Source organism: Sceloporus undulatus, chromosome 5 (genome assembly GCF_019175285.1).
Source record: "Sceloporus undulatus isolate JIND9_A2432 ecotype Alabama chromosome 5, SceUnd_v1.1, whole genome shotgun sequence".
Classification (NCBI taxonomy): Eukaryota; Metazoa; Chordata; class Lepidosauria; order Squamata; family Phrynosomatidae; genus Sceloporus; species Sceloporus undulatus.
The window spans coordinates 57,699,202-57,723,255 of record NC_056526.1 but is presented as its reverse complement, the minus strand read 5'-3'; the positions used below and the strand labels follow the sequence as shown (position 1 = coordinate 57,723,255).

The 24,054-nt window shown below is 37.8% G+C and overlaps 1 protein-coding gene across 1 annotated transcript in view; it reads left to right on the top strand.

Moving 5' to 3' along the window:
• The window catches only part of CAND1 (cullin associated and neddylation dissociated 1), a 35,515-nt gene extending 14,275 nt beyond the window's left edge, over window positions 1–21,240 (top strand). Inside the window, exons 3-15 of the mRNA XM_042467318.1 lie at window positions 5,562–5,716; window positions 7,462–7,585; window positions 8,109–8,365; window positions 8,456–8,561; window positions 9,743–9,888; window positions 10,783–11,075; window positions 12,040–12,181; window positions 12,384–13,877; window positions 15,160–15,255; window positions 17,069–17,238; window positions 18,127–18,291; window positions 19,832–19,939; window positions 20,428–21,240. Coding sequence (XP_042323252.1) covers window positions 5,562–5,716; window positions 7,462–7,585; window positions 8,109–8,365; window positions 8,456–8,561; window positions 9,743–9,888; window positions 10,783–11,075; window positions 12,040–12,181; window positions 12,384–13,877; window positions 15,160–15,255; window positions 17,069–17,238; window positions 18,127–18,291; window positions 19,832–19,939; window positions 20,428–20,652 — 3,481 coding nt within the window. The 3' untranslated portion in view covers window positions 20,653–21,240. The remainder of the gene's footprint in view (window positions 1–5,561; window positions 5,717–7,461; window positions 7,586–8,108; window positions 8,366–8,455; window positions 8,562–9,742; window positions 9,889–10,782; window positions 11,076–12,039; window positions 12,182–12,383; window positions 13,878–15,159; window positions 15,256–17,068; window positions 17,239–18,126; window positions 18,292–19,831; window positions 19,940–20,427) is intronic.
• Window positions 21,241–24,054: the final 2,814 nt, after the last annotated feature.

Here is a 24,054-nt window from a genome sequence, read left to right as displayed (position 1 = left end):
TTGCATTTTCAGTGAGAATCTTAATGTGGTGTCAGTAGCAAGAAAATCTCTGTGGTTACTTTACTGGGAAGTGGAACAAAAACCAAATTGGCTTTCACCATTAAAGGTAAATTGCCATGGGGGTGGGGGGATGTTAGAGAAACTACTTGTAAAGAGTAAAGAAAAGAAACTGATCATTCCTACTTTGCAGAGAAGAATGAATAAAATACCATTCAGAAGAAGTTACTCTTCCTTTTGTGAAGGAAAAAGTATTGGTAGATAAACTGATTTCAATGTGAAGTCGAAGGCTTTCATGGCTGGCATCCATAGTTTTTTGTGGGTTTTTAGGGCTATGTGGCCATGTTCTAGCAGAGTTTCTTCCTGATGTTTCGCCAGCATCTGTGGCTGCCACAGATGCTGGCGAAACGTGAGGAAGAAACTGTTAGAATATGGCCACATAGCCCGAAAAACCCACAAAAAACTATAGAACTGATTTCAGTTTTTAGCAACCTTAGTGAGTTAGACCACATTTTCAGTATAGTCATCAAGGGCATCAGAATCAAGGAAGAGGAAGTGGATCAAACTCTTAAAGAGTGCTACATCTCATTGTTGACAGGAAAGATGTGCTGGTAGGTGGTAGATTACTGTTTTCAAAGACTTGTGATTAGAATTAACAGGCCAATGAGTCAGGTACTGACTAAAGTCTACAGAATTCTATTCAACAAGAAACTGTTAAGTAGATATCTTCCTTCTCCAGTACTAAGAGGCAAAGCAAACAGAAAATAGTAACAACAGAAATAACGTTTCTTGAGCTGTAGAGGAAGTTCCTAGGGGTCAGTGGTACATTTTTTTATTCCATCGTTTTTTACAGTGCCCAAAAGAAATGGGACTTTCCAGCCAGTAGTGAATCTCATGTTTGTCTCTGGAATTGTGAGATGCCACAGATTCAAGATGGAAGCCCTTCAGACAATAAGAGAAAACTTGAAAATTGGAGATATGATAGTTTCTGTAGACCTCAAGGAAGCATACCTCCATGTTTCCATGGTTCCAATGGATAAGAGAGACTTGAGATTCCAATACCAGAACAATCACTATTAGTTCAGGGGATAGCCTAGCATTTGCTCCCAGGGTTACTTGTCCCCCACCTGAATTGGTAGATATTTGGGTAAGTCATACAAGTGAGTGCATTGCTCCTGCATGCCACCCCAAGAATGAGAGGTTGGAACTTTCCATGAATTATCATTCTGGGATAGCAGGAGGAGTGAACCACATCTTTATGTGGAAAAATTGAAAATAATAAAAAGGGGATACTGTTGTCAGCTTTTGCTAATATATGTTGTATGTAGTGAGGTCAGGGCTATATAATTACACAAGCAAGGAAACTTTGGCATCCCAAAAGTACTAACAGAAAAGAATTTAGACTCCTACCTCATTGGTTGACATGTGAGGATTAATCCATGAGTGAGTGGGTTGCTTCTCCTGTCATCCCAGAACAATCACCCGCAGTAAATTCCAACATCTCATTCTTTCTGGAGAGTTCTACCTGAGAGTTTTAAAAAATCTTCTATTTAGAGATTAAGTTTTAATATCCTGTATTCTCTCTCAGTCTTCCACAAGGTCATTTGAGCAAATATTAATTATCAGAGAAATCAATAAAGTTGAAGTTGAGAATTAATATTTGAATAATAAATTCAAAGATGCTATGAATTACTAAAGGCTTGACTCATACTACTTGATTTGCTGCGGTGGCAAAAGTGTGCTCACCAAAAGCCTCCCAGTTTCTTTCTAGAGCAGACCTGTGCAATTTAGCAGTAGGCAGGGGCCAAAATTGAAATAGTTTGACTTCTTCAGATAGGTGTGGGGGAGTGTGTAGTGTGGAGCTACCTTTGGAGCCCTTCCTGACAGCTGCCTCGCAAGAGTCGGAGTACATGGGGTGTGTGAGGTGGTGCCCTTTGATAGTTGCCCTAAGTTAGAAACAAAGCCCCATTAGGAAAGCCAGGGTGGTGTAAAGGTTTAAAGTTGGAGACAAGTGTTTGAATCTCCTCTCGGACCACTGGGTGATCTTAGCTAGTCATACTTTCTAAGCCTCAGAGGAAGACAAGGAAAACCCATTCTGAACATAATATTGCCAAGAAATCCCATGATAGGGTCGGCATAATAATAATAATAATAACAACAACAACAACAACAGTTTATTTATATCCCGCCCCTTGAGGTCAGTCGGGGCGGCTAACAACGATAAAATACAATACATTGTAGATCAAAATTCCCTCCCCCCTTAAAAAATTATTAAATCAATTATAATTAAAACCAACTAATTAAACAACATTAACACATACACATTATTACAAAACAGAACAAAACAAATAAAACAGTAAACTACGGTAGCATTTCCAAGGAGGACCTTGGGGACTCTCATAAGAACAGAAATGATTTGGAAGGTGCATGAAAATAATGCATAGGATTGTCTACAGGGGTAGCCATGTTGGCCATTTAGCAAATAGAGTCAAAAATCCACCAAACAGTGATACCTTTATTGGCCAACCAAAATGCACAATATACATGTTGCAAGCTTTCACAACTTCACTGGCTTCTTCATCAGGCAAGGTGCTGCAAACCAAACAGGAGAAAAAATTGAAGATGTTCGTCATAGCTCAAAGTTGACTTGGAGACAATGAACAACAACAAAATGCTACTTTTAAGATCCACCCTGGATCTGATGTCTTTTGGGACAGAAGGCCTGGGGTCTCAAAGAAAGTGGTGGGTGGGAAAACCCCTCCCTCAACTCTCTTCCTCTCCCCTTTTCTTGCCACATTCTCTCAGCCTCTCCTCTCGCCTCCCTATGGAGCCACCAGCTGCCCCCCCCAATATTGCCAAAGTGAGGTTGTTAACTTCTGTTATTATTTAACAGACCTCTCCTTCTGCTGCTGTTTCTCCTGCCCAGTCTGCCCAAGGTTGGTGGTGGTGGTAGCGTGGTCATAGCATCTGAATACCAGGCTAAAGTGGAGCCTCCTCTTTGTCCTCTCCCTGGGCGGTTGCTCAGGCAGCCAGAGAGCTGTGACTGCCTCATGCTGGTGCTGCCATCACTGCAGCCACTACACAGGCCTCTGGGGCGGTGCCTTTGGAGGAGGAGGGATCTTGTAGCACCTTTGAAACTAACTTAAAGAAAGTAGATGGCAGCATGCACTTTCATAGACTTAAGTCTAAGAGGTAGAGGAGGAGGGGCAGGTGGGCGGAGGGAAAGAGGAAAGAAAACTTGCATCTTCCACATCCTCACGGGCCATATGTTGTGCAGGCCTGATCTGCTTTTCCCCAAAAAACCTGCACCAAAATACATACATTTTTGTCTGTAATGGAAAAAATAGCAATCAGAAGTGATATTTCTTCAATTCTGTTTGCAGCTTGACTGGTATATAAGTGAAAATGGGTATTTTCCCATGCTACCAGGTAAAGTTGAGGTTGTAGGGAAATTGGAGCCTGGCCCCTGCCCACTCCTGAGTTACAGAAAAATATTGTGTGTGTTCTAAGTTAATACCTTTGTAGAGAAACTTTGTGTATGTATCTGAAATATTTGAACTTGTTGGTATGTAAGATTCTAAGTCAAGTTAGTTTATGTAGCTGTGGAACGGAGAAGGTTTGGACCTCCATATGTTCTTAGATTTCACCTCTCCTCATCTTTCACCATTGATTGTGCTGGTCAGTGTTGCTAAGAGTTACAGTCACAGCAATATCTGCAGAGGCCACACATTCTTGGCCCTTGCCCGTTGTTGTCTCCTCTGGCTATCAGTGATGTTCTCAGAACTTTACAGAGATCTTTCCCAATTTTGTTATACAAAATCTTTTAACTAGAAAAGCCAGCTATTGATGAATGTACTCTATTCTCTGAACTATAGCCTCCATCTTTGGTGGAATGTGCCCTATGGCATGGTAGCAGATTGTGCAAAAATAATCTTAGCTGTATACTATACTGTCCTCTATATTATACTTACTGTATTTTAATAAACCTCTTTACTTGAGTACAAAGCGTTTCTCTGCCATATACAGTATGATGATCCGTTGTAAGTTGTAACACTGGGTAGAAGTCTATCTTCTGCAGTTAACTTAATTGTCTTTCAAATTACATGAGAAGAAATATACAGCTTGAGCATCTCTTATCTAAAAATCTGAAATACTCCAAAATCCGGAATGTCTTGATTTCCAGATCTCATATGACAGCTCACAGTCATAATGCTGGCTCACAACAGAAAGATATATATAAAATGGCATAGGGTGGCCATGGAGATGGTAATAAGCCCCAACTACCAGGAGTTTGTTTTTTGGGCTACAGGAAGCCTACCAGCCACCTGCTTTTGCCCTTGAGATGATGGCTGCAGTACTCCTGCTCATTGATTTTCAAAGTGAAATTGGGGGGCTGGCAGGGGAGTCCAAACAAAGCCTGGCATCTTCCCCTGCTGCCCTCAGACCACTTCTTGGCCTGGTTGCATTATAACTCCACTAGATAATCCAAAATCTGAAATCAGAAACACTTCTTGCCCCAAGCAGTATGGATAAGGGATGTGTGTGTATGTGCCTTCAAGTTATCTATCCATTTATTGTGACATTATTAATTTCATAGGGTTTTCTTAAGCAAGAAATACTCAGAGGTGGTTTTGCCAGTTGCTTCCTCTGTAATATATTGTATAGCATCTGGTATTTGTTGATGACCTCCCATTTAAGTACTAACCAGGGCTGATCCTTCCAACATCAGATAAGATCTTCAGAAAAGGCACCAGATACTCAACCTTTTGATAAGAGATATTCAGTCTGTATTTCCTGCTGAATTGCTCATCCTTAAAGTCTGATGAAAAGCATTTATGATAGAGGAACCAGGGAACTAAAGAATTTTACTTTGCTTTTTGGGTAGAGTCTTGTTTTACTGCTTTATAGATCAAACATTTGTTTTATGATTGGTGCAAGAATATCTGTTTGAGGCTTTTATTATGTTAGCTGTGGAATATTCTTAATTAATTGACTTTTAAATCAGTCCACAGAATATTCTTAGTACAACAGCTGTACTGAAATGTAAGCTGCCAAGGAGAATCTGTATGATGTGGACAATAAAACATATGCTCTCAGTAAGAATTCTGTATCATTTTAGAACTACGGTAGTCTGAGAAGTTACATGTATATTAGTTACATTTGATTTCCTATTTCTTCCAACTGTGATAAATGGAGACATATCAAGGGAATATTTCCCAATGCACCATTACTCTGACAACTACACAAGTCTCTGAAAGTTCTAGTTATGTTTATTTGGTTCTTGATTGTGAATAGGTTTTTGAGTGCTGATTTTTTTTTTTATGACTGTCTATGGTCTTTGAAATGATTAGTTCTCCAAAATTCATAGTATGTTTAACTAAAAATGTATACTGCAATCAAACCCAATTAGGTATGAAAGCTTTTTATTTAAGTTGATGCAAGGAAGCTTATCTCTGTGCTGATTTGTAGCCCACATTTTACTTGTCAATACAAATAAGTGATTGCTGAGATGTAATTTTATCTGTTCTTAAGCCCCAGTGAATATTATTTGGGTTTCATTACAGCCTCGGGCCATTGGTGAGTAAAGTGAAAGAATACCAAGTGGAGACAATTGTAGATACCCTTTGTACTAATATGCTTTCTGATAAAGAGCAGCTACGTGATATTTCAAGCATTGGCCTTAAAACAGTCATTGGAGAACTTCCTCCTGCTTCCAGTGGTAACTCTTTTTCTTTTTTTCTTCTTTGTGTTCAGTTATTGCTTTTCAATTTGATTTGGTTAATGATCATGGGTTCAGATACAGTTCTAATTAACAGATTTATTTTACTTGAAGATTTAAAAAATGATACCTGATAATTCAGATATAATGGGGTGGGGGAAATGATAATCCCTGCTGTTAAGTGCTTTTATTCTCTTATCTGATTTCTAGCTGGGGTATTGGTTTGAGGAGAGAGGAAGCAAGAAGAATTCAAGAGCTAAAGCTGATGCACATGTTGCTCCTTGCTTAAGATTCAGTGTATGGTATTGTGTGATAGTAGTCTGTTGTACAGCATGGTCCAGAATTTATGCTGGAAGCGTGTAGGTTGTGTTCACATAACTCTTCATTTTGCTCCCTCCCCCAAGTCATTTTTCTGCCTGCATTTGGGGTGTAACTGTCCTTGCACTGTAACATGCTATTTATCAAAGAACTCAGCCTATAGTAATTCAGTGGGCCTTTAGTAGCCTAGGGCAGCAACTTTGTATTTCATCTCATCCTGAACTGAAAAAATTAATATAAATGTATGATAAGTGAAGGCTTTGTTCTTCGAGTTCTTATCTCCTTGGCTTCATTGTGCTCATGTCTTCTTGCTTACCTGTTCTCTTAATGCTAGCTGCTGATCTGATTAATACTTTTTCTTTAAAATTATTTTAATCTTTAAGGCATGTACAGTTTGGTTCCCATTTGCCTCTTGCTTTGCAAGTGGTTTGATAGTGCTCTGCATGTAATTGAATGCACTATTTTATTGAAATAGTACGGTAATTGTCAGTTCAAGGAGAATAGGAATTGCCAGTTACAGTTGTGCTTTATGTCCATAACTTTCCTATTTGGAAGAGTACTTAAAAGAGCCCTGAAATTAATGGAAATAAGTTAATTGAACAGTTTGACTCCAAAACAAGAAATTTGTAATTCAGCAGCATTTCTGCCCTGATTTTATTTTTATTCTTAATGGCTTTTCATTTTGGGACACAGCATGATATAGTTAGTTGAATACATTAATGTATTTTTTCTGCTGATTTCATACCAAAGTGTTTGCTTACGTAGCACTACACAATACTCTTATCCATGTGCTGGGGGGGGGGAGGAGCCATTTGCTTGTTGAGACAAGTTGTGCAGACTTTGAATTAAAAAACAAAACAGCAAGTAGCAAATAGCCATTGACTGTGCTCAGCTGATATAGAATGGTGACCTCTTGAAGAGGAAAACATGGAAAAACAGGAAAGAAGGGAAATGGAGTAGAATAACCTGTCAGGAACATTCTGCATTGCAACCTTTTGTTGTAGATCTAAGTTGTACAATAATAATAGAAAACCTTTTATGTAAGATGGTCTTGCTTTAACAGCTTGCATTTATAATACACTTCTTAATCATTTTTGAAGCTGTCATTTCTGGTTGGAAATTGGAACAATAATTGTTCTTATTGGGTTATCGTGCATGTGACACGTTGGTGGGTGTGCTATCAGTTTAAAGGTTTGTGTATGTCTTTAGAGCTTACAGATTGTTAGAAAATAACAAGAATGATCTTTTCCAGAATGATCTTTCAGCCTTTTCTATAATTGAATTAATAAGTTATTACAGAAAGCCATATTTACTTTGAAAAATAGTCAAGTAAATACTTTTGTATTTGTACTTTTGTATTTTTTTACAGGCTTTGGTGAGAGTGTTTACATTTGCTGACAAAAAGTTATGTTCTCTCATATTTCTAGGTTCTGCGTTAGCAGCTAATGTTTGCAAAAAAATTACTGGTCGTCTCACTAGTGCAATTGCCAAGCAAGAAGATGTGTCTGTTCAGTTAGAAGCCTTGGACATCATGGCTGATATGCTGAGCAGGTACATGTGCATATGCTTGGTACATTTTATTTTATAAGCATTTTTAGGCAAGCTTTCTAGACAGTCCTTTCAAGGTAGTACAGAACAATTTAAATAAGAAAATGTAAACAACATAGCATTATTACAGTTGTGTAATTACAAAAAGTAAAAGTAACATTAAAAATGACAACTGTCTTAAAATAATGATAGTAATAGCACAGTAAATCAGAAGCTATTTGTTTTAAGCATTTAGTATTTGTAACTGTTACAAGTAACATTTATATGAAATTCATATGTCTGGGAATGTTTTGTTGAAGAGCTAATGTAGTTCCATTAGTACAGAGTTGTCAGTATGTATTAGTTGCTCCCAATTTCAGTAATTGAAAGGAACAGAAAGGTTTTGGATAGAGCATTGGCAGTTTAAGTGTTACTTGGAAAAGTATTTGAAAGTGTCAGTTCAGAGAAAAATCTCAGATGAAAATACCTGGACAACATAAACTGCTATATTGACTGTTTTTTCTGAATTAATTTTTTTCTGTTTAAGGCAAGGAGGACTGCTTGTTAACTTCCATCCTTCTATTCTGACCTGTCTGCTTCCTCAGCTGACGAGTCCAAGGCTTGCTGTGAGAAAAAGAACAATAATTGCTCTAGGTCATCTTGTTATGAGTTGTGGCAACATAGTGTTTGTTGATCTTATTGAGCATCTGTTGACAGAACTTTCCAAAAATGATTCCATGTCAACAACTAGGACCTATATACAGTGTATTGCTGCCATCAGTAGGCAAGCAGGTCATAGAATAGGTAAATAAAATTACATGTTCTTGAAGTCTTTTTCATATGAAGGGTTGCATAATGTTTCATATAAATGACTCTTTCTTTTTCTACCATCAGGTGAATACCTTGAGAAAATTATCCCTTTGGTAGTAAAATTTTGTAATGTTGATGATGATGAACTTCGAGAATATTGCATTCAAGCATTTGAATCATTTGTTAGAAGGTAAGAGTTGTCATAGGTGTGCTTGGTTTTTTGTGGTTAACTTTAAAATATGAAAGACAAGATCTAAGAGTTGCTGTCGTTAGACTAAAACAGAAAAAAAATCCATAACTCTTTCCTGTCAAAATTGCTTCAGCCTTTGAGAGCTTGATTGTCATCAAACTAAATTACAGTTCATTGCTTGCCTTGATCATTGTGATTTTAATGTAGCTAAATTTGAATCATTTATAACAGAACATCTGCTTTCTAAAAATAATAGTAATTTGAAAATTTTGTCTTCCTAAAGTCCCTCTGTAGGAAGGCAAAATTTTCAAATTTACAACTTGACTGGATTCATGGATATAGCTGAGCTGAGCTATAGTGCTAGCTGAAGTGGACAGACCTATATGAGAACTCTGTGCCTGCTAAATATAATCTCCTACATAATTTAGAATGTTATGTGAGGGTTATCAGAACCACATTTTCAGATCCATGTTCTGCCACTTCTGCTCTTTTGTGGCCTTTATTGCTTTCACAGTAGAGTGGGCATGGCTATCTGAACATCTTTCCTTATTTCCTCCCCTTTTGGGTTACAAGTGCAAACCACTCCGTGAGTGCAAGTATGGATACTGCTTAATTAGGAATAAGAAATTCCCTTAAAAGAGAGGTGAGGAACTTTTGGCATACAGGTTGGATCCTGCTCTCAGCATCTCCATTTACCCCACCTATTTTACCATCCTGTAAGATACCCAAATGTTTGTTTGTTTATGGTTTTGGGGACTCACATGTGACTCTTAGTAGCACACAGGTGGACACCAAGAAAGCCAAGAAGCAACATTAGCCTCTTGCATTAAAATGCAGAAAATATTTTGACCTTTGGTGGCCATGTAATGTCCCTGTGGGACAATGTGCAGGCCCCACATACGTTGCCTCCCTCTGTAGTAGGATGTGGTCAGAAGGCTGCGTTGGAAAGCCTCTCATAACTGTTAGTTTTCATCTATCCTGTTCCCGATCTTTACAATCTTTACAAAAGGGCTTTGCCATTATTGTAAGGAAAAGTATGTCAGTTATAATTATGGACAGCTTCAGTTGGCTTAACTGCATGTTCATACAGTTTTTCTCATGGATGCAATTGAATCAAGTAGCCATACTCTTTAATGAGTATTTTTGGTAGTCACCTAATTAGTGTTAGTCTTCTTCTGCAGATGTCCTAAAGAAGTTTATCCTCATGTCACTACCATTATAAACATTTGTCTTAAGTACCTTACTTATGATCCCAATTATAATTATGATGATGAGGATGAAGATGAAAATGCTATGGACGCTGATGGTGCAGACGATGATGATCAAGGTATGTTCAGCTGTGAATGGCATATTCAAGCTACTAAACATTGTAGGTTTGGTTGAAGTTATATTCTGAATTCATACATTTCTGGAATATAATGGCTGACCTTTTTTTTTTAGGAAAAGGTACTCTCTAGTCCAGCCTCATAATTTGGGTCTCATCAACTTAAGACCAACATGGAGAACCCAAAATTTGTAAAGTACAAGTAGCATTTGTAATTATTGGTGTGTGCATGTATACATGTACAATCTACATTGCAGTAGTGCTGTCTTATTAAATCTATTTATTTCATTCATCTTTGTTTGAAAGCTATACTTAATCTTTGAATGTGTATTTAATGTAGAATTGCTGATTGTATTCTATAGGTTATTTTTATTACCAGAAGGAAATGTGTTTTTATTTATTACCAGACGTTGTTTTTACTACAATTCTGTTATCCCTCACCATTGGCTAGCCTGATGAGGGCTGCTAGTAGTTGCAGTCATAACAATGTCTGGATTGCTGCACAATAATGATCATCTATTTTTTATTGAAATACTGAAATATTGGACATCCTGTATTTAAGGAATTTAGGGCAGCATATAACAACATCTATTTAAATGGTTCAAATACAGTCCTTCCTCTGTTCCTGTGGCTTTGGAATCCACATCCCTTGCTTTTGCGTGAGGGATGAATGGAGGGTGAAATAATGGGGTGTGTGCCTGAGGCACTCCCACAGCCACGCACTTATATTCAAGCCAATGGGGCTTGAATATATGCAAAACTCTGCTTTCGCAGGGGGATCTGGAACAGATCCCCCATGAAAACAGAGGGTCGACTGTAATAACATGTAGGCAATCTGCAAGTTGTGAACTTTAGTTGTAATTATATATAACATAATGTCCTTCTATTCCTTTCAAGGGAGTGATGATGAATATAGTGATGATGATGACATGAGCTGGAAGGTTAGACGTGCAGCTGCAAAATGCTTGGATGCTGTAGTCAGTACACGGCATGAAATGCTACCAGAGTTCTACAAGACAGTGTCTCCTGCTTTAATTGCTAGATTCAAGGAGCGAGAAGAGAATGTAAAAGCAGATGTTTTCCATGCCTACCTCTCTCTCTTAAAACAAACTCGACCTGTGCAGAGTTGGCTTTGTGATCCTGATGCAATGGAACAAGGAGAGACACCTTTAACAATGCTTCAGAGTCAGGTTAGTGGATAAATTGTCAGTATTTTTCTAGCACAAAAGATCATATTTGTTTGACTGAATATAAAAAATGATTTTTAATCACAAAGAAATACACACGTTTTATTGTTCCATTCTTTACTTGGTGCCTGAAATCAGTCAACTGATGCATATGCTTTCTATTATGAAAGCTTGTGGAGTTTAATATCCTGTGAATCAAAAGCTTTTGGTCTTGTTCAGGCCTAAAAATAGTTTCCTAAATTTTTATTTTTTGGGCTCTTTTTATAGCCAAATGCAGAAAGATTACTTGTGCCCATGGGAATAGAATGCTAACAAAATAGGCCTTTGATGTGATCCAGTTGAGGTCTTGTGCCTGTGGTCATCATATATTTACTGTATGTACTGGACTATAAGTCGAGAAATATATGCTAAAAACTGACCCTAAAATCCTGGATCAACATATATATGGGTCAGTACTGTAATGCTGCTGAAAGAAGCACTGCCCCACTGTCCCGGCCTTAGCATTGATGTCTGAAAGAGCTGCCGAGGCAGGGTATCTTGTGTGTGTCTATAAAAGAGGCGAGTCCCTTCTCCATGAGATTTTTAAAGCTTCTCTCTTCCTCTTCCACCTCCTGGATCTCTATCCCCACTTTTCCCCACTTCCCTTCCCTTCTCAACATCTGGGGTGCTAAATGCGTATCCTCTAGCACCAGAGAGTGGTGTTTGGTGATCGGGAGAGGTCCAGAGAGGAAGTGGTGTTCACCTTTTGTTTTCTTCTTTATATCCTTCATTACTGCCCCGGAGTTCTACCCTTGACTTAACCATGGGTCATATCAAAATCCATGATTTTGGCCCTAAAATCTTCCCCTGTCTTATACATGAGGTCAATTTATACATGAGAATATATGTTAAATACCTATCCATAATTTGTAGGTTTCTGTATACAAAGCATTGTCAAACTATTTCACAAGTATATAATTTATTACAGGTTCCCAACATTGTTAAAGCCTTGCACAAACAAATGAAGGAAAAAAGTGTGAAGACTCGCCAGTGTTGTTTTAACATGCTAACGGAATTGGTCAATGTTTTGCCTGGTGCTCTCACACAACATGTTCCTGTACTTGTTCCAGGTATGAAAAGCATATTTTAGATTTACATTATAAATGTTTATGAAATGGGACAGCCATTGCCCTTTCTTACTTTTCTGCTAATTTTGTGTAAGTTTGGAAAAATAATTGATCTGTGTTGAATCTAAATCAAATATTGCTAATTGTAAGACCCAAACATATTTAAGTTCCAAAAATATGTATTAACTCTGCATTTGTTTTTCAGGCATAATTTTTTCACTGAATGACAAATCAAGTTCTTCTAATCTGAAGATAGATGCTTTATCGTGTTTGTATGTGATCCTCTGTAATCACGCTCCCCAAGTTTTTCATCCTCATGTTCATGCATTGGTGCCTCCTGTTGTCGCATGTGTTGGAGACCCATTTTATAAAATAACATCAGAGGCACTTTTGGTTACCCAGCAGCTTGTGAAAGTCATTCGCCCTTTGGATCAGCCTTCCTCTTTTGATGCCACTCCTTATATCAAAGATTTGTTTACTTGTACAATCAAGAGACTGAAAGCTGCTGATATTGATCAGGAAGTAAAAGAGAGGGCAATCTCCTGTATGGGTCAAATCATTTGCAGTCTTGGTGACAATCTTGGATCTGACTTACCTAGTACACTTCAGATCTTCCTAGAGAGACTGAAAAATGAGATCACTCGGTTAACCACTGTGAAGGCTTTGACTCTTATAGCTGGTTCACCTCTGAAGATAGATCTAAGGCCAATTCTAGGAGAGGGTGTTCCTATTCTTGCTTCATTTCTCAGAAAGAACCAGCGAGCTTTGAAACTTGGAACACTTGCTGCTTTAGACATTTTAATCAAAAACTACAGTGACAGTTTGACAGCTGCTATGATTGATGCTGTCCTAGATGAGCTTCCACCTCTTATTAGTGAGAGTGATATGCATGTCTCACAAATGGCTATTAGTTTTTTGACCACACTAGCTAAAGTTTATCCTTCGTCTCTCTCAAAAATCAGTGGGTCCATACTGAATGAACTTATTGGGCTAGTGAGGTCACCACTTTTGCAGGGTGGAGCACTTAGTGCCATGCTAGAATTTTTCCAAGCTCTGGTTGTAACTGGAACAAGTAATTTGGGATATATGGATTTATTGCGCATGCTAACAGGGCCTGTGTATTCTCAGAGTACAGCACTTACTCATAAGCAGTCTTATTATTCCATTGCCAAATGTGTAGCTGCCCTTACACGAGCATGCCCCAAAGAGGGACCAGCAGTAGTAGGTCAATTTATTCAGGATGTCAAGAACTCAAGATCTACAGATTCCATTCGTCTCTTAGCTTTGCTTTCTCTTGGGGAAGTTGGACATCATATTGACTTAAGTGGGCAAATAGAGCTAAAATCTGTGATACTAGAAGCATTCTCCTCTCCTAGTGAAGAAGTGAAGTCTGCAGCTTCTTATGCATTGGGCAGCATCAGTGTCGGCAATCTTCCTGAATATCTTCCATTTGTCTTACAAGAAATAACCAGCCAACCTAAAAGGCAATACCTTTTGCTCCATTCCTTGAAGGAGATAATTAGCTCTGCATCAGTTCAAGGTCTCAAACCATATGTGGAGAGCATCTGGTCTTTGCTCCTGAAACATTGTGAATGTGCAGAAGAGGGTACCAGGAATGTCGTTGCTGAATGCTTGGGGAAGCTGACATTAATAGACCCAGAAACTCTACTCCCACGTCTCAAAGGATATTTGGCATCAGGTTTGTACACGTTAATTTCATATGCTATCTTGACTCCCACCCAATAGTTCTTTTCTTTCAGAATGGTTCTATTCAGTTCTAGTAGCTACTGGCTGGAGTAAGTGGATTGTGGACATCAGTTCTGTGGTTATGAAAAAGATTAGAATATTTTCAGCACAGTATACTTATTAAACAGAATGTGTAACCACATTAAAATATAAGCATAATTATTATCATCATCATTATCCTTCCACCTCTTTCCCAGTCCCTTATTCAAGACAGTTTATAAAGTTAAAACAGATACATTTTTTAAAAAAAATACAGCATACAAAAATTAAAAATACAATAGACTCTTTTCATCCACAGAGGTTCACCTCTGTCCCTCACCCCCCCCCCCCCCCCCCCCCCATGGATGAGGAAAAAACATGGACACTGAAGCCCCATATTATGAAATGGATGACAACATGCACGCCCCTGTGTATGCACACCATCCTTGGATAATGAGGATGTAGTGATCTGTTGGCAGTCCAGTCCACTAGCCTGCCAGTGTGGTGGGCCCGTTGTATTATTGAACTGTTCATAAAATTAAAAGGAGTCAAAATATACTTATTAATATAAGTTATGTACCACAAGAAAGTCCCTTCTCCCTGAGCAGCCAGCCCTCAGAAAAAGGGCTGTCTACTCCAAAGCAAAAATGTCTTCGCCTGCCCATGAAAGGATAGAAATTCCAGATCCTGGGAACTTACTACATCTCTTCTTAAAAGGTTAGCTTTATTAAAAGAGTCCTGCCTTTTGCAGTTTACGTAGAGATTATATAACTCAATGAAAATGCTTTTAAAAGTAAGTTTAGATATGTTTTAGAAGGAATAAACAAATTGTCACATAATGTAAGAGGAAAGTTTTTAAAGAATTTCATGATTACAAGGTCTTAACACTACAAATTATATCACAAGATGATAGTCTTTTTAACAGTGTTGGCTTGACACACAGGACAGCAACAATGATCTTTTGAAATCAATTCAGACAGCAGCCTCAGCAGAACACCATGGCTGAGATAATTAAATCTGCTCACAGTTCTGCAGATTGCTGGCTGTATATGCCTTTTGTGAATGAGCCTATGTAGCTAGCTCTATCTGTATAGGTGTGGAGGGAAGATGCTACAGGAAGAAATAGGTTGAAGAAAATATTAATTCTTTCAAAATTGTTACTGTTAATAATTACATGTAACTTTCACAATCTTATACTGTATTATTAAAAAATGAAAATCATTGTTAATGTACTTGTTTTAATTCTTTCCTGTTAGGATCATCATATGCTCGAAGTTCAGTGGTTACTGCCGTGAAGTTCACCATATCTGATCATCCACAGCCCATTGATCCTCTATTAAAGAACTGTATAGGTGAGTGAAATGGTAACAGTTTCAAGCATTGTATTGTTACCTTAAAATTCTATACTGTACTTTTGTTATATTTAATATTCTTGGAGTGAGAGTAGGCAACACACTGCCGCTGCCTGATTTTGCTCCTATTAGATGTCACCATGTAATTCAGCAGAGGGAGAGAAGGTTCATTTTATTGTAAAACTGCATGCTTTGTTTTAAAGCAAAGTTGCAGCTTTTCCTCATGGCACCACTGAATTTTGGTGCAGGAGTTGGTATACTCCATAGTGGGTTCACAGAGGACCAATGAAGGCATCACTTTGCCAACAACTGCTCACCCATCTTGCCAAAATATTTGTAGGTTTCCTCTATACAGTATAAACTTTAGTGGAAAACGTTGTTGGTGACTAAGATACGTGGAATTTTAACTTTCCTGTAGTCTTAGTTGTGGATGTTCATGTAACTCTTTCCTGGTCACTCATTTCTGTGTTCATCCATGTTGGTCCACTTCATAATACAATAAAATATCCTCTCCTTACAAAGATCAAAGAGCAAAGCAAGTGTAAAGAGCATGGCCACATTTACATGCACACCCAGCTATGGTTTATTGACATGTCCATAAACAAGAAGAAAGGTCTCATATTCTCTTCCTTAATGGAAGACCGAAGACTTTGGACATGTTTGCTTTCAGTTGAATTGAAAATTGAGAATTTGTGGGGATTTGTTATGCCTGTGATAATAGCTAGACTTTTGGTTGGGCTGTAATGCTTTTGAAGGATTAAATGCACAGCCTAGGTGTATTATTTCATTGTTTCAGTTGTGAGTGGCTTTGAGTACCTTACTGGTTTCAAAATGCCAGTTGTAGCTATTCGTTAGGTGGATAACTTGGTTACACTGATCCAGGCATGTGGAATGTGTGGGGTTAGACTACTGCAGTGTCCTCTGGAAACTGGTATTGATAACGGTCTGGAAGCTGCAGCTGCTGTGGAATATTTTGTGTAGACTTCTGAGTAGGGAAACCTTCTGGCAGCACACAACACCTCTGCTGAAAGAATTGAACTGACTGGCTGTTTGCTAGCAGGGCAGGTTTATGGACTTGTTTTTAGTTTAATATATAACTTGAAACCACTTGGCCCATATATACCCATTTGTTCATTGATGGCATCTGAAGAGGTGCTTCTGGTGTGCTGTAAGCTCCTGAGGTCTGTTTTGGACATTGAACAACTGTTCTGAAGTTGGTCAGAGGAGGAGAGCATTTAATGTGGTGGCACTTACTGTGTGGAATATAGTAATATATGCATCGATGCTTCCAACAATTTTTCTGTTATTTTTGTTTTTAGATGCATATAGAAGATTTTATTTTTTCAAGTTTTCATGTGTAATCCTGTGTACCATCTATGTTATGGTTAATGTAAATTATTTGTTTTTAAAATACTTTAAATAAATGGATCTTTGCTTGTCATGCTGTCGACAGGTTTGTGTTTTATGCCTATAATTCATTTAAAAACTTGCCAACATATTGTATGGAGGTTTATTGCACCTAGTGCACTATATCTACATTTTATATTAATAGCTGTGTGATACTGCTTTTTATTATGTTACTAGTATTTTGAAACGGCCCTTGGGCTACTCAATAAATTGTATTGTAACAACATATTGGGAGCTAACATTCTGAAAATGAGTATAGTTAGGAATAAATTGTAATCTGTCATAGAAACATTAGAAGCCAAAACTGAGGGAACATGGATACTACTAAATTGCCCTATATCTTCAGTTATCTTGCATGACAATTAGTGGATGAAAGCATATGCTAATAACCATTTTATGATTGCAGGTGACTTTCTGAAAACATTGGAAGATCCAGATCTTAATGTGAGACGTGTAGCTCTGGTAACATTTAATTCAGCAGCACACAATAAGCCTTCACTTATAAGGGACCTTCTAGATACTGTGCTTCCACATCTTTATAATGAAACAAAAGTCAGGAAAGAATTAATAAGAGAGGTATGTAAACCATTTCAGGTTGCAAGGTAAATGTACAGTTGTACCCAAAGAATGATTAAGACAGCCATTTTTCAAGGAGACATTTATAAATTTAGTCATCCAGTTAGCCAGTCTCTGACAAATCTTATAAGCCTGGATGGCTGTGGGTCTCAGGAGCATGTGATTTGCCTCTTTCAAGCAGCTTATCTGCAGACTGGGGGTGGGGGGGTGGGACTGAAGCTTGGACATCAACACTGAACAAACAGTTGGGTTCAGGCATTTCAGTCAATTCTGTTTTTAATAGGGAATTGAACTTGAAGTAGCAGATAATTTTTCTTATTCAGTTGTTTTGCAAATTTGCCACAGTGGACTCTCCACTTTCTCATTACTGGGGGTGGGGTGGGATTGGGATAAGTTATTTAATTGCACCAGTGGATAATACAGTGAAATAATGGAGACAGAGGGAAACACTTCTCCATGTTTAATCAGATTTAGCCCAAATTATTCAGATTGTCTGCTCAGGTGCTTTTATGCTTTAAGTGCTTTGCAGAACTAAGGAACTTATGCTTTTGCTTCACAGAAGAAGACAGTTTAAAATAATTGTGTCAGTTTCTCTGGTCATTTCCTCATTTCATACATCAGCCAGCGCTTTCAAATCCTATCGGGTAATGCTTTATCCACAGCGTCAGAGGTTCTTTGCATACATACAGGCCAGTTTTAGCTTGAGGCAAAAAACAAGTTATATGTGTGTTCCCCTATATCTTTGTATGGTCAGCTGTTAATTTAGACAGACCTGTGTTTGCTTTGGAAACCATAAGAACCTGTGTCACTTCCACTAATTTATTGAAAGGATTAATTAGCATTTAATCTGCATTTAAATTTACTGAATGTTCCTGATTTGATTTGCAGGTGGAAATGGGGCCTTTTAAGCATACAGTTGATGATGGTCTTGATATTAGAAAGGCAGCTTTTGAGTGCATGTACACTCTTCTGGATAGTTGTCTGGATAGACTAGACATCTTTGAATTCTTAAACCATGTCGAAGATGGCTTGAAGGATCACTATGATATTAAGGTTAGTTCTTTATCTTGTGTGTGGTCTGATATGTGCATGTATGTATTTTCATTGCAGATGTTTCCAGAATAATGGCTAAGTGTTTTCTATAAAACAGTAAAGACAGTTTGTACTATCAACTTATTTTCTGATAAAAGATGTGTCACCCCAAGCTTTTTTAAAAATACAAGGCTTTTGGCTGAGTTAAGGAAGAGCACATAACTTGGTACAAACATTTTGATAAAAGTTTTTTTCCAAATTTGAGACTGCTCTCGGATAAGGCTTTTATTTTTTCAATAAACAGTTGATAGTGATTGCAGGTTTTGCTATTCTCTCTTCTTGTTTTCCTTGTAGACAGCTAAAGGATCAAAATAGATTGTAAAGGATGATTATAATTCATTGGATTCCAACAGATTTTTGTCGGGTTTCACTAATAGCAATAGCAGCTTCATTTATATACCACTTCATACCACACTAAACAGTCTCTAAGCAGTTTACAACTGTAAGCTAATTGCCCCCAACAAGCAGGGTACTCATTTTAGCAACCTCAGGCACCAGACTGAGTTGACCCTGAGTCCCTGGCTGGGATTGAACTCACAACCTTATGGTTTGTGAGTGAGTGGCTGCAGTACTGGCATTTAACTGCTGCACCACCAGGGCTCACTAATAAACAGTTCTAGCAATGATTTCCATTAGTAACAGATTTGTTAGGAAGGAAGCACCAAAAAGTGCCATCAATAAGAAGGCAGAATCTCCTTGAATTGATTTTTCCTTTATTTTAATAATAACTTTAATAACTTCTTTATTTTAGAGCCAAAGTTAAATTTGCTTAGATTTAAATAATTAAATGTGTTTAATTGTAATTTCTTGCGGTGCCAGTTCAAGTCTTTGCAATCAAAATCACATCAGTAATGCATGAAAGTGGCAATATTAGCAGCTTGGAGACATGCATATACAGTCAGCCCTTCTTATACACGGATTTCTTGTACATGGATTCAAGCATCCACGGTTTGAAAATATTTTTTAAAAGTATAAATTTCAAATATCAAACCTTGATTTTCCATTCTATATAAGGGACAACATTTTGCTATGTCATTATATTTAATGGGACTTGAGCATCCATGGATTTTGTTAGCCACGGGGGATCTAGGAACCAAACTCCAGCGTATAACAAGGGTCCACTGTACTAAAACAAAAAGTAGGGTGTGTAGAATGAACCATCTAATTATCTGAGTTGGTTATGTCCTGGTTCACACTAACGAGCATTAAAAGTAAAATCTGCAGCACATTTCAAAAAGGTGAGATATGCCAAAGAGTATCAGTAAAAAAAATGGGAGGACTTAATGTAGCTGGGATTAGGCCACAGCTATGTCCATCACCCCAATACTGTAAAATGTCACCCCAATAAGCCAGTGAAATATGCTCATTGAATACAGAATGCTGAAAAAGATTTGAGAAAGAAAACCAATGGTTAGATTGCATGGAGTTGCTGTGGGGAAAGTTATGCTGCAGCATTATCTGGCATGGCTTATTTGTTCACATTTTCTTTTTCCCTAACTAGATGCTAACATTTTTAATGCTGGTAAGGTTATCTACACTATGTCCAAGTGCAGTATTGCAGAGGCTGGATAGACTGGTTGAACCTTTGCGTGCTACATGTACAACTAAGGTAATATGTGAATTTCTTTCAATTCATTTAATGCTTCTCATGTTTTATATAAAAATGTGTTACCCAGTTGTTCTTCCATAACTTTCATTCACTGATTGGGGCAATATCCAGAGGTGTCTACTTTCTGTTGCTGGTAGCAAATAGGTTTTTTAAAAACCTTGCTTCTACTGACCTTTTGTGCCTTTAAAATGATATTCTGGTTAGAATATAATATGGGAGAAAGATTTGCAGAGGAAAATGCATTTTCTTTCCTAGGCAGTGTTTCTCTTTCAGTTACTGGATACTACCACGTAAAATTTTATTTTTAAAAAAAGTAATTTTGAATGATACTTTGAGAATTAGTGTTGTGCCTTCACTTTTAATATCTATGTATGTGTGCATACTGTTTAGGGCATATGCATCAGTTTGAAAAGCTCACTAATTTGATTTCCTGGTTGAATTTATATCTAAAAGTTGCTGAACTTCACCTTTTTTTTTTAATGAAACAGGTAAAAGCAAATTCTGTGAAACAGGAATTTGAAAAGCAAGATGAACTGAAGCGTTCTGCCATGAGAGCAGTGGCAGCACTATTAACCATTCCAGAAGCAGAAAAGAGTCCTCTGATGAGTGAATTTCAGTCACAAATAAGCTCTAATCCTGAGCTTGCTGCCATCTTCGAAAGTATCCAAAAAGATTCATCATCTACTAATTTGGAATCAATGGACACTAGTTAATTTGTTCAAAACAGGGACCATTAATTTGACCCATATGATGCACTGAATTGACAAGTTAAACAAAAAAGAAAATAATCTAATCTTTACAATGTTCCAATTTACTTTTATGGAGACAGTTTGGCTTTTTCCCATTGTTGCTTTTGTAGCATTTATTCCAGAATATCAATTTCCATAACTCAAAAGTTGTAAGCCACTCATGTTTTAGTGGATTTGGACACACATTAAATAGAAAATAAAAGGCATTAAAATGCATGGTGTATGGAAATAGATTCCAACATCCATTTGCCCTGTAATGTTTAGGATTAAAAGTTTAAAAATTTGTGATCCTGATTTTTCTTTTCATTTTTTGTGATATAAAACATACTGTTTTGTATAACTTTCATCTTTTTATTTCAGCTACATAAATTGATTTTGGCTGGCAGATCAAAATAAAACTTTGTAATACTTATTGTGCAGAGGACCTGGGCACAGTTTAAAAATGCAGACACAAGTAAATGTCATTTTTAAAGGTGTGGAAGTAAAACATATTTCCTGTTGTTCACACTACTTTTGCATGAACAAGTTTACAAATATATGTTGTCTGTAAAACATCATGTGCAGTTTATTCATAATTAAGGACAAATTTGTACTGTTGTATCAATGGATATCTAGGGGGCTTTCTGCACGGTCATTTGGGACGTCCTCCGGACGTCCCATTTTAAAAAAGGGGCGTCTCTTTTAGACGCCCCATGTCCTATTACGGACTCCGTCCGTACAAGATGGCGGCGCCCTTTCTACATGGGCGCCGCCATCTTTACGCATCGGACGCATAGCGTCCAGACGCGTCGCGCTGCTGCTGACGTAGCGAGCGCGCCCCTGGCGCCTCGCTACGTCGCAAACGCGACGCAAAAAGAAGCTCCATTTTGGAGCTTCTTTTTTCGGTCCGCGCGGGAGTCGGGCCGTCTATAGGCTCCGGCTCCCCCGCGGACCTTCTGGCGGCGGCGGCAGACCGCCGCAAAGCGGCGGTGTGTAGCCCGCCTAGGTATCATTTCTTTACAGAGCAGACACAATTAGTTGAGTGCTTGACTGTTTTGAAGCAAAACAGCCATCAAGAATATGAAAATACATAAATGTTTGTAAGTTAAAACAAACATGTTTACAGGACTTGAATTGCTTTGCAAGAACATGTGAGCTTTCAAGAGGCATATAGTATTCATGATTGCTGAGACTCTAGAAAGATAGGACAAAAAGAGTCTTAAGGCTGCATCCACACTGCAGAAACATTCTGGTTTGACACCACTTTAACTGCCATGGTTTTATGCTATGGAGTTCTGGCAATTGTAGTTTGTTGTGGCACCAGAGCAAAGCAAAGGTCAGTTAAGTTTATAGTTGAGAAGAACTGAAAAATTAAGGGATAGAATATTAGTTATAGAAAAGAGGATGAGAAAGAATCAATGTGTTGATTGATGCCCCCTTGCATTTTATAGAAAGCATCCTAGTGATTGGGATAGGGATTGGAGCTGAGAGGATGTGTGCTAAACCCACCACCACAGATGTGAATAAAGGTGCACATCTTCTATTGCAAGGCTGCAACCATTAACAGAAAGTCATTAGGGAGGTGGTGATTGTAAAATGCCCACAAGTTGACCTCAGCCCATGACAACCCTATGAATTAATAATCTCCAAGACATCCTATCTTCAACAGCCCTATTCAGTTCCTGCAGAAGTGAGGACAGTGCTATTGCTGTATGACAGGCCCCATATATTCTAGCTTGAAGAAGGAGATAAGAAACTGTTTCTGTAGACTACTGTTTTTACTGCTTAACACCATGTTTAAAATCTGAAGAATTAGTTGCCTGGAAAAACAGACATGAAAATAGGAGGTCAAAGTATCGTAATAGACGAAATATATCTCTAAGAGAACAAGAATCCAGAGAAGGATCTTGAATTCTGCATGTTAACCTGCCATTCATAAGGCTGTCTCAAATAGGAAGATAGACATACACCAATCCTATGGTTCCTGATGAAATAAGAGTTCTAATGTTCATGTAGAACTCTCTTCCCTCTTTCCAGCATAAGAGAGATAGTTTGCAGCTTCTCAGATGGATGGGGCTTATATCTATGCAATTCAAAGCAATATTGGGGCATAAAAGCCTGCCTTGTTTGAATCAACATAAAATGTCTGTATCTTATCTAAAAATGGCCTGTACAAAAAGATAATGCATCCTTAATTTTAAGGTCATGTTATATAGACCTTACCGGTGTTAATATCAGTATCTTGTTCTTTGTATGTGTATAATGGAAAGTTGGCTTCTGGGAACGTTGCTTCCAAGTGCTGTGAACAAATAACACAGCAAATGGTCTGTAGTTGTATTAATTTTAATTAGAAACTGCGTATGAAATATGTGCATTTTCATTATTGGTACAGCGTTCTCCTGGTAGTGCTTTATGTGATTCCAATTTGCATATAGTATAGCTAATGAGGAATGCATTGTTAGCATTATGCCAGAATCTTCCACATTCTGTCATTAATTTAAAGAGAACTTAGACAAGTGTCCTATGCATGCTTTGCAGTAAAGTCTTTGAATGTGGTCATACTTCATTCAGAGCAAACATACATAGGATCTGGAAGGCTCAAATATATTTATTTCTTTTATATTAGCTCCTGTATGGACTCACTATGGGTTTGTGGATAAATTAGATTTGTTTGTCTGTTAAAGGCAAAGAAGTGAATCTTTCTTTCGCCTGCTGCAGGAACCCAAAAGAACCTGCTATTAGCGGGTTCTTTTTGGTACGGAGGGAGGCCATGCGATTTGGCTGCTGCAGCAACCCTCAGCAGCAAAAATGGGCACCTCCAACCCACCTTTTTGGGGCAGTCTGTCGAGCCCCATAGTGTTCTACATAGAAAATAGTATGGGGACCTAACCAAAATTGTACTTGAATAGCAGAGTGGGTCAAAGCTGCCAATATGTTTTTTTTTTTTTTACATGAAAACAAAAACTTAAGGTTCAATTCTAAAAAATGATTTTCAAAAAGACAGCTATGTCACAGCATAAAAAAAAAAAGATTGGAGAGGAATCTTTATTTATTTTAGCATGAGCTTTCATGTATTTCAGTCCACTTCAAATTCACCACTTAAGAACTCAATTGAAATCCATGAAAGCTCTTGATAAAATAAATCAGTCTTAAAAGTCTTGTGAGACTCCTTTCCCTGTTGCCCTTTTATCTAAAAATGGGTACTAGTGTAGCCCATAGAGTAAATGCAGTTGGTTTAAACTTTGAAAGGTCAGTGAGAAACTCCCTTGACTGAGCTTGATAAGAATTGGATCCGTCATAAATAACTTTAACTTACATTATCCTCTCATTTTAAGATGATGAGTATTCTCTTTCTCCTCTAAGCTCTTAATTTAGGTATCTGATCAC